The sequence below is a fragment of the Capra hircus genome, chromosome 2 (genome assembly GCF_001704415.2).
Source record: "Capra hircus breed San Clemente chromosome 2, ASM170441v1, whole genome shotgun sequence".
Taxonomy (NCBI): domain Eukaryota; kingdom Metazoa; phylum Chordata; class Mammalia; order Artiodactyla; family Bovidae; genus Capra; species Capra hircus.
Window position 1 is genome coordinate 34,438,311 of NC_030809.1, and position 16,326 is coordinate 34,454,636.

The following is a 16,326-nucleotide window of genomic DNA, read 5'->3' on the forward strand; positions in this document are numbered from 1 at the left end:
AAATGGCAACCCACTCCAGTGTTCTTGCCTGGAGAATCCCAGGGACAGGGGAGCCTGGTGGGCTGCCATCTATGGGGTCGCAGAGTCAGACACAACTGAAGCGACTTAGCAGCAGCAGCAGCAGCAGCAGCAGCAGCAGCAGCAGCAGCAGCAACAGCAAAGGGTAATTGAACTAAATCAGTGATTTCCACTTAACATTATGAACCTCTTTTCTCCTATTTTTTGCATTTGAATGAAAAGTGAAAACCATATAAAGGTCAATACAACAAAGCCAAGAAGTATAAGAAGTATTATTTGTCATGCAGCTTCCCAGCAACCTGGCTGGAGGTGGGAGAGTCACCTTTCTCTTGAGTTGGTTAGTTCTCTATTTCCTTTTGCTCTATTCAAGTATGCACCCAGAAGTCACTGCCATTCATTGACAGAAAAGAAAATTTCAGTTTATTTAATTCAAAAACAATTTTCAACAAGACAAGGGCTACAAACAATGGATGATTAAACAGAGTGTTATTCACATCAAAATTAATGATGGTCTTGAAAACAAGTATGAATAACCTCATATTAAGAAAATTAAGTATTTTATCCCTTTGTATATATTCTACAATGTGTTTATTGAATATTATGCTATCTATTTTGCTACGGACATTGTATTAGGCACTTTTATTATCACAGTTTTTACAGATAAGAAACAGAATTACAATGAGCACACAAATGTAAGTGGCGGAGCCATGCTTCCAATGTTTATTTGATTTCAAAATCCAAGCTCTTTTCATTACACTGTACTATTTCTTAATCAATGTTTGTTAAGAGGAAAACAGACCATTTCTTTTTTTTCTGAATTTTTATGGACTTGGAACAATTTTATGAACCAAAAACACACAAAAATAAGGCCAATATATGAGACCCAAAGAATAGATTAAGTCAATGACTTAATGTCTCTCACACTCTCAAGGTCTTTTTTTTCCCCCAAGTTAATGCAGTCTCTCTCTTATTAAAGTGGTATTTATTTCTACAGGGATTCAATTAAGAAAAATCAGAAAAAATGCTAATTTCTAACATACTGCTAACTTGAAAGTATATTGATTCTGAAGCTCCACAGGATAGACTATAGAAATCATAATAGCCACAATGACCATAACCATTCCAAAATACAGCAGTTATCATGACCATCCCAAAGTCATGTTGTTCAAATGTGGCTATTTAAATTTAAGCTTAAATTAATTACAATTAAATAAACATCAGAAATCTAATCCATCAGTTGTACTAGCCACTTTGAAAGTGCTTAGTAGAGGACGTGACTAGTGACTATCATATGGGACAGTGTAGATATAAATTATTAACAACATAACAGAAAGTGCCATTGGGCAGCACTCCCTCGAACAAGTGAAGGAGAATTTTAGTTAGAGATTATAAATTTTTATTTTGAGTGGAAGGTGGTCAGGGGTAGTCAGCTGCTTCTGCAGTTTACTATCCATGCTTAAGAATTTGGTGAATATTGTCATGTTCCTCCAATGATCTGGTGCCTTTGCACAGCATGCTGACCCCACTCTTTCACTCTGTTAACTCATACGTTATAATTCATTTACTTTACATATAGGTTCCTGAGCCCTCTCACTCTCCAGTCTGACACAGGTGACAACTTCTTGGCTGGCATAGCAACAAACAGTATATTTCACTATATTTCTGCTTAACTACTCTCCCATCACACACCTTAATAATCCCTGGGAATCCTAAGAGCAAGGTCCTAAATTTGTTCATCTTTCTATTTCAAACACATGGTATAGAGCCTGGCACAGAGTAAATGCTCAATACTCAATGAATAACTTTACTTGGAACAAGTAAATTTGGCCTTCTATGGCCAAATTGCTTTAAATTAATTAAATAATTATTTAATAAACAGGCCAACAAATATCAGCAGCTTACCTTTTGAGGTCATTAATTAATTTGTTTTTCTCCTGGACTATTCTCTTGTGGTGCATTCGATGAAAATCACGTTCTTTCTGAGTTTTCAGCAAATCTTCTCTGGCCTTGCTTTAAAAATAAAAATAACAACCACCTTAAAATTCAGTGCTATTCTCCTCTGAAAAAATATTTATTTATCTGTTCTAATCCAGTATGAAAGTGAAAGAGGAAAGTGAGAAAGATGGCTTAAAGCTCAACATTCGGAAAACTAAGATCATAGCATCTGGTCCCATCACTTCATGGCAAATAGATGGAGAAACAGTGGAAACAGTGGCTGACTTTATTTTTCCGGGCTCCAAAATCACTGCAGATGGTGATTTCAGCCGTGAAATTAAAGATGCTTACTCCTTGGAAGGAAAGTTATGACCAACCTAGACAGCATATTAAAAAGCAGAGACACTACTTTGTCAACAAAGATCCATCTAGTCAAGGCTATGGTTTTTCCAATAGTCATGTATGGATGTGAGAGTTGGACTATAAAGAAAGCTGAGTACCAAAGAATTGATGCTTTTGAGCTGTGGTGTTGGAAAAGACTCTTGAGAGTCCCTTGGACTGCAAGGAGATCCAACCAGTCCATCCTAAAGGAGATCAGTCCTGGGTGTTCATTGGAAGGACTGATGTTGAAGCTGAAACTCCAATACTTTGGCCACCTGATGCAAACAGCTGACTCATTTGAAAAGACTCTGATGCTGGGAAAGATTGAAGGCAGGAGGAGAAGGGGACAACAGAGGATGACATGGTTGGATGGCATCACCAACTCAATGAACATGAGTTTGAGTGAACTCCGGGAGTTGGTGATGGACAGGAATCTGGGGTGCTGCAGTCCATGGGGTCGCAAAGAATCAGACACAACTGAGTGACTGAACTGAACTGAATCCAGTACTGCATAATTCAAAAGATAATTTAAAATAAAAAATTCCACTATAATTTTCACTGAAATATCCCTACCAACATAACATATATGGGGATGGGGGATGAACAAGCTAAAACCTGTAGTTTCAAAAATATCAGTCATTCACATTTCATTTAAATAAAGAAAATAAAAGGTATTTTTCCACAATAACTTACAATCCATCTATTTTCAAAGACAATATGTTTACAAGATTGAAATATATACAAAATAGAATAATTCAAAATAATTACAAATGAACTAAAAGACTTAAATGTAATTCTGAACTTGCTTGAATACATGCTTAAGTGGGTTACTTAGTTTTGATATTTGTAAAATATATATATATATATATATATATAAATGCTAGAAAAATCAAGATTTCATTCTGGTAAGGCATGTGAAAAGCCTACACCACCTACAGATCATATTACATATTACAAATAACTGGTAACTTAATGAGAAAAGTCTCCAGTGTCAGTGCTATGACACAGAAGCATTCTTTAACTAAATGTATCTTCTGCAGGTCCCTGGCATAAAGCTAGCAAGAGTATTCTTTTTAATCTGAAGTCACATGTGAAGAAAATTAATGGGAATTTTTTATCCACCACTACTCTATAAGTCAATTTCAATACAACAGTGTAAAGTATAATTTATAATAGAAAAATAATTATCTAAAAGTCTTAGTTAACTGACAAAGCGCTACTGCATTGAGATTCTCACATTCTAAAAAATGGATGGACTGAATTAGAGTACTGACAGCTCACAAAAGGTTCAGAATGGAATAAATCTACCTCTCATATTTTAAAATTCAGATTCACATGAAATAAATGGGTGCAATAGATTTCTTCTTTAGGACCTATGTGAGAACAATCATTGAGGAATGGTGGCTGGGAAGCTGCCAAAGTGGTATGAGTTTAGGTTTTCAGACTTGTGATGGCACATATTATTATGATTAGTAAGACTTCTTACTACAAAATCAAGTCACACACAGAATATGGTAAAAGTGTTGTTTTCCATTCTTCCATGTTTACTTCTTTGTCCCCACCATCTCCCACTGATTAGGGATTACCTGTATTATTCTTCATTCTACTGTCAATGTTGTAGTTTTGATCACATGTAAATAAACAATGTGTCACAGTACTTCATAGTCTAACCATCTGACCCTCAACTTCATGTCCATGCCAATAATCTTAAAGGCATACAGGCAAATGTTGATTAAAATATTCAGACTTGAAAAATCATCTGTGGAATAGCCCAACTACTAGAAAAATTATTTATTCTTTCCAGGTTTTAACTGTGTGTATATGTAAGTGAAGATGGGGGAAAAAAGGAGAATTCCTCTGCCACTAAAATGTGCCTAATACTGACTAGAGTGGAGAGTGAAAAGGAAGAGAGAGTTTAAGTAGAGTGGAAAAGATAAACGGCTGAGTTGATATTTTGTTTTGAAAGCACAAGAACAACACCTGAATCCCCACTCATTTTAAAGAAAAGTGTTTAAAGTGTCTTATATGCTATACGACACAAAAAAAAATTCAATAAAATGTCTGTAATTGTTATCACTATTATCATGATATTATTTATCATTTAGTATAGTAGAATAGATATATTCAATTCCTCTAATAGTTACATGTATCTACCTAAAATACGGGGTACACCAGTTGTTAAATATGCTCTAATGAATAAAAAATATCAAGATATATGATTATTAGTAACACTGTATATCTTTATAAATGAATTTAAACTTTATAAACATTTAGTTTGACTCTACTAACAGTTAGAAGTGGACATGGAAAAACAGACTGATTCCAAATAGGAAAAGGAGTACATCAAGGCTGTATATTGTCACCCTGCTTATTTAACTTATATGCAGAGTACATCATGAGAAATGCTGGGCTGGAAGAAGCACAAGCTGGAATCACGATTGCCAGGAGAAATATCAATAACCTCAGATATGCAGATGGCACCACCTTTATGGCAGAAAGTGAAGAGGAACTAAAAAGCCTCTTGATGAACGTGAAAGTGGAGAGTGAAAAAGTTGGCTAAAGCTCAACATTCAGAAAACGAAGTTCATGGCCATCTGGTCCCATCACTTCATGGCAAATAGATGGAGAAAAAGTGGAAATAGTGTCAAACTGTATTTTGGGGGGCTCCAAAATCACTGCAGATGGTGATTGTAACCATGAAATTAAAAGACGCTTACTCCTTAGAAGGAAAGTTATGACCAACCTAGATGGCATATTGAAAAGCAGAGACATTACTTTGCCAACAAAGGTTCGTCTAGTCAAGGCTATGGTTATTCCAGTGATCATGTATAGATGTGAGAGTTGGACTGTGAAGAAAGCTGAGCACCAAAGAATTGATGCTTTTGAGCTGTAGTGCTGGAGAAGACTCTTGAGAGTCCCTTGGATTGCAAGGAGATCCAATGAGTCCATTCTAAAGGAGATCAGTCCTGGGTGCTTTTTGGAAGGACTGATGTTGAAGCTGAAACTCCAATACTTTGGCCACCTGATGCGAAGAGCTGACTCATTTGAAAAAGATTCTGATGCTGGGAAAGATTGAGGGCAGGAGGAGAAGGAGACAACAGAGGATGAGATGGCTGGATGGCATCACCAACTCAATGAACATGAGTTTGAGTGAACTCCGGGAGTTGGTGACGGACAGGGAGGCCTGGCATGCTGCAATTCATGGGGTTTAAAGAGTCAGACACGACTGAGCGACTGAACTGAACTGAACTGAATCTCTAAAAGCTGTCTTATTTTCAACAACTTAATTTATTACTTAATGAGCTTATATATTTTTTATCTTATCTGAAATGTAAACCATAATGGGTTAAAAAAAAAAAAACAAAAATAATGCTGAAAGTTTCTTGGGCAGAACCACAAATGTGTAGCATTGCATTAACTCACTTTTCAAATACACATTTTAAGTCCTACTGTACTCATCCCAGGAAAGAAAGCATAGGAACTGACTGAAGTATTGGACCTTAAAGCCTTTCTGACCATTAAATTGGTTTTCAGAGACTTACTTTCTGTTTGCAAAAATGAAGTCTACTCAGTAAAACAATTTAAACTCACTTCATGGTGATGCTTTTCCTATTATGAACTTTCTGCAGCCCAACTGCTTAATAAAAGAAAAATAGAAGTTGTACTAAAAAATAAAGTTTGAAATAATCATATATACAATTAATATTTAAACTATCTAATATTTTTTTATTATATTAGTAGAACATCTTTGTGTTTAAAAGAAAAATTTTATTACGAAAGATACAAAATATAGAAATTCTACTTCAAGTACAATGAACTTGATATTCGGTGAAACATTCTATTTAGATTTGTTCATAAAGAACATACTACTTAAATGCTTTTTCTTAATGAGATAACAGAATAACTATTTAACTTACCCATTTCAGGAAAGCAGCAAATTGAAATATATAAATAAAATATAAAATAGCAAGATACTCATAGGTTTCACACTGTAAAAGATCTGTCCCCAAAACTCCATGTTTAACATATAAATATAATTTAATAGTGCATGTAAAAAGTTATTTTTAGCTTTAATGCTCCCAGTAAAATAATTTTTATTAACTGAATAGCTTTAACTAAGTATTTTGGAGTGAACATTTAATAATGGATTTGTTGAGTTATTGTTTCCATAATTTGGCAAAAAGTACCATATAAACATTTTCTGATTTCCATGCACCAATCAAAGTAGGCCATCTTTGTTGTGTACTTTTTCTCACATGTAAACTTGAATCAAAGTGATTTTTGATAACAGTACAATTATCAACTATTTTATTCTCTTCAATTGGTTAGAAATAAATTAGTTTAACCCACTACAATTAATATTGGAATAATTGTCAGACAGTAAAAATGCCACATAACTATACTAGATTCAAACTTTCATTATATTCTTAACCAATAAAAGATAGGGATACACCCACGTCTGGAAAAAATACTTTCTTAATTTAACAAGCAATTACCTAAACACTAAAGCATGAAATTTCATGGGTCCCATTATTATCCTTATCCACAGTGTGTGTTTCTGAAAGTCATTAAATTAAATAGGTCTTCAGAAAAGCTGGGTACTTTCTGACCTTTCATAGAAGTGTATTTTGCAAGGGAAATTAGGGTCCATTAGTAAAGCACCTAATGTTTTCTTAATATTAGTAGCCATTAATTTTCCTTATGTCCATATTTTCTGACAGAAGATAAAATCAAGCATTTCATTAATTTTAAAATGGTAGATTTTTATCTTCTATTTAGTAGTTCCAGTCAGTATCATTCCTGCTTAATCTTTCAGTTTAGTTCAGTCGCTCAGTCGTGTCCAACTCTTTGCGACCCCATGAGTCACAGCATGCCAGGCCTCCCTGTCCATCACCAACTCCCAGAGTTCACTCAGACTCACGTCCATCGAGTCAGTGATGCCATCCAGCCATCTCATCCTCTGTCGTCCCCTTCTCCTCCTGCCCCCAATCCCTCCCAGCATCAGAGTCTTTTCCAATGAGTCAACTCTTCTCATGAGGTGGCCAAAGTACTGGAGTTTCAGCTTTAGCATCATTCCTCCCAAAGAAATCCCAGGGCTGATCTCCTTCAGAATGGACTGGTTGGATCTCCTTGCAGTCCAAGGGACTCTCAAGAGTCTTCTCCAACACCACAGTTCAAAAACATCAATTCAGCCCTCAGCCTTCTTCACAGACCAACCCTCACATCCATACATGACCACTGGAAAAACCATAGCCTTGACTAGACAGACCTTAGTCAGCAAAGTAATGTCTCTGCTTTTGAATATGCTATCTAGGTTGGTCTTAACTTTTCTTCCAAGGAGTAAGTGTCTTTTAATTTCATGGCTGCAATCACCATCTGCAGTGATTTTGGAGCCCCCAAAAATAAAGTCTGACACTGTTTCCACTGTTTCCCCATCTATTTCCCATGAAGTGATGGGACCGGATGTGATGATCTTCATTTTCTGAATGTTGAGCTTTAAGCCAACTTTTTCACTCTCCACTTTCACTTTCATCAAGAGGCTTTTTAGTTCCTCTTCACTTTCTGCCATAAGGGTGGTGTCATCTGTATATCTGAGGTTATCGATATTTCTCCATAAACCTTTCTGGTCTGCATGTATTTTCTTAACATAAAAGCCCAACAAAGGAAGACAGTATTTTAAATGAGCAAGACTTAACTCCAGAGGAAGTTATTTAAGTTACCATCATAAAAGGGAAAGGATGCCTGCTCCTAATGAATACTATGAAAGAGGCAAAAATCATCAATCAACTACTCAAAAAATTATTAGAAACTTAACTAAAGAGCCAAAATGTTAAAAACATACATTCACATAAGCCCTCATATTTGTCAGGCACAGCTGCAAATCTGAGTATATACTGAGTACAAGATAATTCCCTATTATATGGAGTTCATAATGTAACAAAAAGTGAATATATCAGATAATTAGATGTAAAAGGCACAAATATCAAGCTTTTTCACAAATATACAGTATTTAAGATAATCTAATAACTGGAATGAGATATACAAATAGGACACTAAAACATATGAATACATCAATCCATCCCCCTAAAATGTATGGATATGAAAATATCTGTGTATACTCACACATACACATTCTTCCCAAATTTTAACAGATTGAACTCAATCTTAATCCTAATGCCACCCCAGTCTTTCAATAAAAACTGACAAATTGAATCTAAAATTTATATGAAAATACAGGATCTAGAATAGCTAAACAATCTTTAGAACAGAAAAACAAAGTTGGATGAGTAATCTATCTGACTTTAAGAACTTAAACTTGCAGCAATCAAGAGTGTGGTATTAGCATTAGCATAAGGATAAACAAACAGGTGAATGGAACAGAAAATAGAAACTGACCCACAATTATAGAGTGAAATTAATTTTCAACAAAAATGCCAAAGAAATTCAATGAAGAATAAAAACTCTAAGAATGGTTATGGAATAATGAATATCTATTGAAAAGAAAATTAATCTCTAGCTCCTACCTCACAGAATGTACAAAAATTAAAGTAGGCTGAAAATACAAGTTCTAATTTTTTTTTTAAAGTTCTAGATTTTTGAAGGTTTTAAAAGAAAAGAGAATATATCTTTAACCTGGAAGTAGGCAATGATATCTTAGCCAAAATATCAAAAGCAGTATTCTAAAAAAGATAAATTAAGACTTTATCAAAATTTAAAACTTCTGCTCATCCAAAGACACCATTAAGAAATTAAAGAATTGAGCCATAAACTAGAAAAATATTCAAAATATTCTGACAAAGGATTTGTATCCAAAACATATAAATAACTCTTAAAACTCACAAATAGAACAACTGATGCAACAGAAAAAAAACAGGCAAAAGACTTACACAGAAAGCATCATATTCAAAATATTCTAACAAAGGATTTGTATCCAATATACAAAGAACTCTTACAACTCACAAATAGGACAACTAATGCAAAAACAAACAAAAAAAAATAGCAGGCAAAAGACTTAGAAAGCAGGATGGATGAATGGCCAATAAGCACAAAAAAATGTTATCAGTATCATTAGTCATCAGGAAAATGAATATCAAAACTACAATAAGTTGCCATTATACAACCACTAAAATGGCTGAACTTTAAAAGCCTGACAAAACTCAATGTTGGTGATAATGTGAAGCAATTAGAGCTCTCATATATTTCTTTTGAGAATGTAAAATGACTCAACTTGAATGCTGGAAAGTGGACTAGTAGTTTCTTAAACGTCTACCCTTTATAAAATTACATTCTCAAACCAGTCAATCCTAAAGGAAATCACCACCCGGAATATTCATTGAAAGAACTGATGCTGAAGCTGAAGCTCCAATACTTTGGCCACCTGATACGAAGAGTCAACTCATTGGAAAAGACTCTGTGAAAAATGTGGCTGGTAGCTTGATAGGGATTGTACTGAATTTGTAAATTGCTTTGGGTAGTATACTCATTTTCACTATATTGATTCTTCCGATCCATGAACATGGTATATTTCTCCATCTATTAGTGTCCTCTTTGATTTCTTTCATCAGTGTTTTATAGTTTTCTATATATAGGTCTTTAGTTTCTTTAGGTAAATATATTCCTAAGTATTTTATTCTTTTCGTTGCAATGGTGAATGGAATTGTTTCCTTAATTTCTTTTCCTACTTTCTCATTATTCGTGTATAGGAATGCAAGGGATTTCTGTGTGTTGATTTTATATCCTGCAACTTTACTATATTCATTGATTAGCTCTAGTAATTTTCTGGTGGAGTCTTTAGGGTTTTCCATGTAGAGGATCATGTCATCTGCAAACAGTGAGAGTTTTACTTCTTCTTTTCCAATTTGGATTCCTTTTATTTCTTTTTCTGCTCTGATTGCTGTGGCCAAAACTTCCAGAACTATGTTGAATAGTAGCGGTGAAAGTGGACACCCTTGTCTTGTTCCCGACTTTAGGGGAAATGTAATAATTGAATCGCCAGTCCATGTCTGACGTAGGGTGCAGCTTGCTTGGGGCTGGTGCATGGGGATGACCCAGAGAGATGTTGTGGGGAGGGAGGTGGGAGGGGGGTTCATGTTTGGGAACGCATGTAAGAATTAAAGATTTTTAAATTTAAAAAAAAAAAGATACAACAGCAAATGAACATTAATTGTATCTAAAAATAAATAAATAAAAAAAATAAAGTAGTATGAGAGGGAAAAAAAAAAAAGAAAAGACTCTGATGCTGGGAAAGATTGGAAGCAAAAAGGAGAAGGGGGTAGCAGAGGATGAGATGGTTAGATATCATCACCGACTCAATGGACATGAATTTGAGCAAACTCTGGGAGACAATGGAGGACAGGGAAGCCTGGCATGCTGCAGTCCATGGGATCACAAAGAAACATGACTTAGCGACTAAACAAGTTTTTACCAAAAACAAAGAAAACACACTTTCACAAAAAGACTTGTACACAAATGTTCATAGCAGTATCATTCACAATAACAATAGCTGGAAACAATTCAATAGAAAAAGGGCAATAAATAAATCTGGTATACACTATACAATAGGACACTACTTAGCAATAAATAATCCAGATATCATCACCGACTCAATGGACATCATTTTGAGCAAACTCTGAGAGACAGTGGAGGACAGGGAAGCCTGTCGTGCTGCAATCCATGGGGTTGCAAACAGTTGGACACAACTGAGCAACTGAACTGAACTAGCAATAAAAGGAAACAAATTACTCATAAATAAAAATATCACAGATAAATTTTACAGACTTTAGATAAGCAGAAGAAGCCAAACACAAAGAAATGAACATTCTGTGATGCCATTTATGAAGTTCTCCAACTGGTGAAACTAATCCAAAGTGGAAAATAATATCAGAACATTAATTGCCAGGGCAGGGAATGACAAAGAAGGGACACAAAAGAAATCTCTGGATAGAGAGTGATGCTCTGTATTATGAGTTGGGAGGTTATAAGACTGTCTGTCTGGATGGCTCCATCTCTCTTTGTAAAACATCACCTCTGCTCTCCCATAGAACTGCTCTCTGGTTTCCAACCAGGAAAACAGTTAAAAATAAATCTCATCATTCTGGAAAATAAAAATTCCCCCAGGTATCAAAGTCCAACAACAACAACAACAACAACAAAAGACTTCATTTGTTTGTCAAAATCATGTAGCTAAGATATGCACATTTCAATTTATATAAATTATAACTCAAAAAATGATAAAAATAATAAATGGAATGTGGGGTAGAGTGTCGGGGGAAACAAATGAAACAATGGTAGAAAGTTGATAAGTGCTGAAACTATCTGACTGGCTCATGAGGTCCATTATTCTATTTTTGTTTACTTTCTATACGATTGATATTTGTTTAGAATTAAAAATTTCATATATATAAACAAATAAATAAATTGCCTTATACCTGACTTCTGGAAAAGATACCACTCTTGGGTCTTTCTTCAGTGTTACTGATGCTGCTAATAATAAAGTTGATGAAGATGATAATGCTATTCCACCCACTTAATTATACTGTGTACTAGATACAATGCTCATTACACTGTGATGAATAAGACAAGCACAATCTTTATATCTCAGATGTATAAACAAAATGAATGGGAAATAAAACATATGCATATATATATATATATATATATATATATATATCCACAAACTGTAGTGAATGTTCTGAAAGGAGGAAAAAAAAAAGGATGTTTTAATATAGAATATTGATTTAATCCTTCTCAAAGTGAAAGTCGCTCAGTCATGTCTGACTCTTTGCAACCCCATGGACTATAGAGTCCATGGAATTCTCCAGGTCAGAATACTGGAATGGGTAGCCTTTCCCTAGGGTATCTTCCCAACTGAGGGATCGAACTCAGGTCTCCTGCTTTGCAGGCGGATATTTTACCAGCTGAGCCACTTTACTGAGCACTTATCATGTGACAGATATTGGGTTAAACACTTTAAAATGATGCCACAAGGATAATGTCACCCCACTCACATATGTGAAAACTGAGAGATAATTATATTTTTATAGCTAATAAGTGGCAGACAGCATGTACTTGTGCTACTCTATCCTTAATACCTGGCCTGATATTATTATCCATCCTGAGTAAAAGTTTGGGGTTAGTAAGTAATGAAGAATTTGATAACAACATATGTGTTCCTTTCAAGGACCTAATTTTTCCATAAGGAGCTGGTCTGACTTATTATTATGTAGTAACGAGATAAGTCAGCCTATAAGATTATGCAGGATATTATGCTCTCCCTAGTTCGATTATGTCCCTCCATCCAATCTACTTTCCATACAGGAGCCACTTTATATTATTTTTCTCCTCAAAACAATCCATTAGCCTCACATCCCACTTAGAGGAAAAAAAAAAAAATTCTAACAAAGGCCTCTACCACTTACCCAATCGATCTAGTCATTATGGTCACCTTACTCATCCTCCAACAAGCTAAGCTGTCTCCAACATAGGTTCTTTGTATTTCCTTTTCCTTCTGCCTGGAATTCCCTTTTCCCAAGTTGACACATGGCCCTCTCCTTCAGTTTTTCCAGATAACTAAGAAGATTTCTCTCACTATCCTGTATAAAGCAGTGTATCATTTATTTGTCTCCTTTACTTTGTTCTTTTTCTGTATAGCACCTACTGTCACCTGATTCAACATGTTCTGTCAACATCCATGTGTAGTTAGTGGCCATCTCATTGGACAGCACACCTTAGAGAGCATGAACAGCATGAAGGTAAGCTTGTCTGTGAGGCAGAAGGAGGAGGCAGAAAAGCACATTCTCACAGCATGGAAGGGAGGAGAAGAATGAAAAATAGGGTGCTCACTTGACTAGAATAGTCAGAGTGAAAGCCAAACTGCAGAATATTTAGTACAAGTCCAATGTTGCTTTTAGTAGTAGACATCCGATTAAGAATAGTTGCAATATCTACATCAGGGGGTCTCCAGCCTCTGGGATCCAATGCCTGATGATCTGAGGTGGAGTTAATGTAATAAAACAGAAATAATGTGCACAAAAAATGTAATGAGCTTGAATCATCCCGAAACCATCCCTCCCAACCCAACAGGTACACTGAAAACTTGTCTTCCACAAAACCACTCCCTGGTGCCTAGAAGGTTGGGAACCACTCATCTACATTATTAGCAAGAGACACAAAATGCTAGTCAAGATACAAAAGAAAATAAAGGTTTCGAATCAATAAAATCTGTAATTTTTTATTTACCAGATTGAAGCAAATATTGTGGCAGATCAGCTACCAAATAAAACAAGGTTTATGCTGCTGCTGCTGCTAAGTCGCTTCAGTCGTGTCCGACTCTGTGCGACCCCATAGACGGCAGCCCACCAGGTTCCCCCATCCCTGGGATTCCCCAGGCAAGAATACTGAAGTGGGTTGCCATTTCCTTCTCCAATGCATGAAAGTGAAAAGTGAAAGTGAATTCGCTCAGTCATGCCCGACTCTTAGCAACCCCATGGGCTGCAGCGTACCAGGTTCCTCCATCCATGGGATTTTCCAGGCAAGAGTACTGGAGTGGGGTGCCATTGCCTTCTCCTCAAGGTTTATGAAATAATGTCTTCACTGTAAAAGATATCTCTAAGTGATATTTTTAGTGTTCATGCAACTAACATTTTTCTGCAGATATGAGAGAGGTCATTTCAATTCTAGACCTCTGAACTTAAAATAATTTGCTGAGGCTCCCCTGGTGGCTCAGTGGTGCAGAATCCACCTGCCAATGTGGGACACACATAGATTTGATCTCTGATCCAGGAAGATCCCACATGGCACAGAGCAACTAAGCCCATGTGCCACAAGTACTGAGCCTGTGCTCTAGAGCCTGGGAGATGCAGCTACTGAGCCCATGTACTGCAACTACTGAAGCCCATGTGCCCTAGAGACCCTGCTCCACAAGAAGAGAAGCCGCTACAATGAGAAGCCCACACTCCACAATAAAGAATAGCTCCCCACTCGTCACAACTAGAGAAAAGTCCATGCAACAATGAAGACCCAGCACAGCAAAAAATAAATTAATAAATAAAATTACCAATAAATAACCATTGGGCCACATTTCAATATAAACGTACAATTAGATTCTAATCTTCCACCAAAGAATGTCAAACTACTACTCATATCATTCCTCCAGTATCTAGTATACAATATTAATATATTCAATGTAACTATGAATCTTTTTAATAATGTTATTTTTCCCTTAAAAACATCTATAAAGTAATTTTCCAAGCAGTTTTGTCCCAAACTTTTTCATATCAATATATAATTGACACATAACATTATATCAGTTTCAGTTCAGTTCAGTTCAGTCACTCAGTCGTGTCCGACTCTTTGCAACCCCATGAATCGCAGCACGCCAGGCCTCCCTGTCCATCACCAACTCCCGGAGTTCACTCAGACTCATGTCCATCGAGTCAGTGATGCCATCCAGCCATCTCATCCTCTGTCGTCCCCTTCTCCTCCTGCCCCCAATCCCCCCCACCATCAGAGTCTTTTCCAATGAGTCAACTCTTCCCATGAGGTGGCCAAAGTACTGGAGTTTCAGCTTTAGTGTCATTCCTTCCAAAGAAATCCCAGGGCTGATCTCCTTCAGAATGGACTGGTTGGATCTCCTTGCAGTCCAAGGGACTCTCAAGAGTCTTCTCCAACAACACAGTTCAAAAGCATCAGTTTAGCTGTACTGACTGGATGTTTACAAAAATTGCAAAATAATCACGATAAGTCTGGTTAACATGCACTACTATACATACAGATATACCATACACCAAATTTTACATCTTAAAAGATAATCTACATTTGCAGCAAATAAGGGAAAGCCTCTATTCTAAAACTGCCATTGCTTAGAACAGAGAAAAAGACAATTTCTTTTTTTAATTATAGCAACTCAATTATTTTACAGTGAAATATTTTCTCTTTTCATTTCTTCCTCATGCTTCATCACTGCCGATTTCAAAAATAATAATGATGTGATAATTTTTTAAAATCTAGGGATGACAGCCTTTAGAGATATTGATAATAATAGCTGACATTTTCAAAGCACTTTGTGATTTACACAGCTCTTTAATGTAGACTGTCTTGTTTAATTATCACATTACTCCCTAGGAGTTAATAATATTATGCATAATTATTCCCAGTATAACAATAAGGAAACTGAGTTAATAAGTAGCAGAATATTGGAAGCCAGGTATTTGAACTTTTAATACAGGACTCTTTCCATGGCAAATTTCCTCTAGATAAATATTAAGCTTATACTTATATGATTTTGCTGATTTTTCCAGATACATCACTAAATGCTACCAGTTTAATCAAGATAATATAAAACACATCTGTAACCCGATTCTTTTTACATATTAAATGTTATTATTATTATTAGCATTTGATACTATATTCATCTTGCTTTAAGAAAAAGGCTTAATCTTAAAAAAGTAAACTTTAATGTAAACTCTTTAAAGAGAATCCTATGTTTAGCACTTAATTGTTACTGGGAAAATATCCTCACAAGTCAAACTGAAAAACCTGTGTGATGTGCCTTTGGAGAAAAATCTCCCCAACCTCTTCTGCATCATAAAAAAGTCTTTCCCAATCCAGGGCTTGGCCCAGGACTCAGGATCCTGAGAAATGCCATGGAATTCAGTTATCAGTGGATCAGGGCTGTAATGGATGTTGGGGAAGAGACAGACACGTTCTCACATATGTAAGGAGACCTGCTTATGGTGTATGTCATGTGCTACATGACATGGAGGTCCATCTCCAACAGACCATTAAGGGATACAGAATGAAAAGACATGTCTCCCATAGAACGCAAAGACCTCGTGAATCTTCAGACATTTAGTCCTACCTATCCATTTAAGATATGAGAAAACTGAGACCCAAGGATGAGAGTCTGATCCGAGATGTCTGTGTGATCCAAGCCAGTAAGGTCTCAGGCTGAGACTGTTGAAGTTGGAGCCAGAGGAGAAGACTGTGAAGATG

General features: G+C 35.9%; 1 protein-coding gene across 1 annotated transcript in view; it reads right to left on the reverse strand.

The window, feature by feature from the left end:
* LOC102181821 (sperm-associated antigen 16 protein) overlaps positions 1–16,326 on the reverse strand; it is a 1,088,062-nt gene that overhangs the window by 1,018,492 nt on the left and 53,244 nt on the right. Inside the window, exon 6 of the mRNA XM_005676499.3 lies at positions 1,921–2,028. Within this exon, the coding sequence (XP_005676556.1) occupies positions 1,921–2,028 (108 nt within the window). The remainder of the gene's footprint in view (positions 1–1,920; positions 2,029–16,326) is intronic.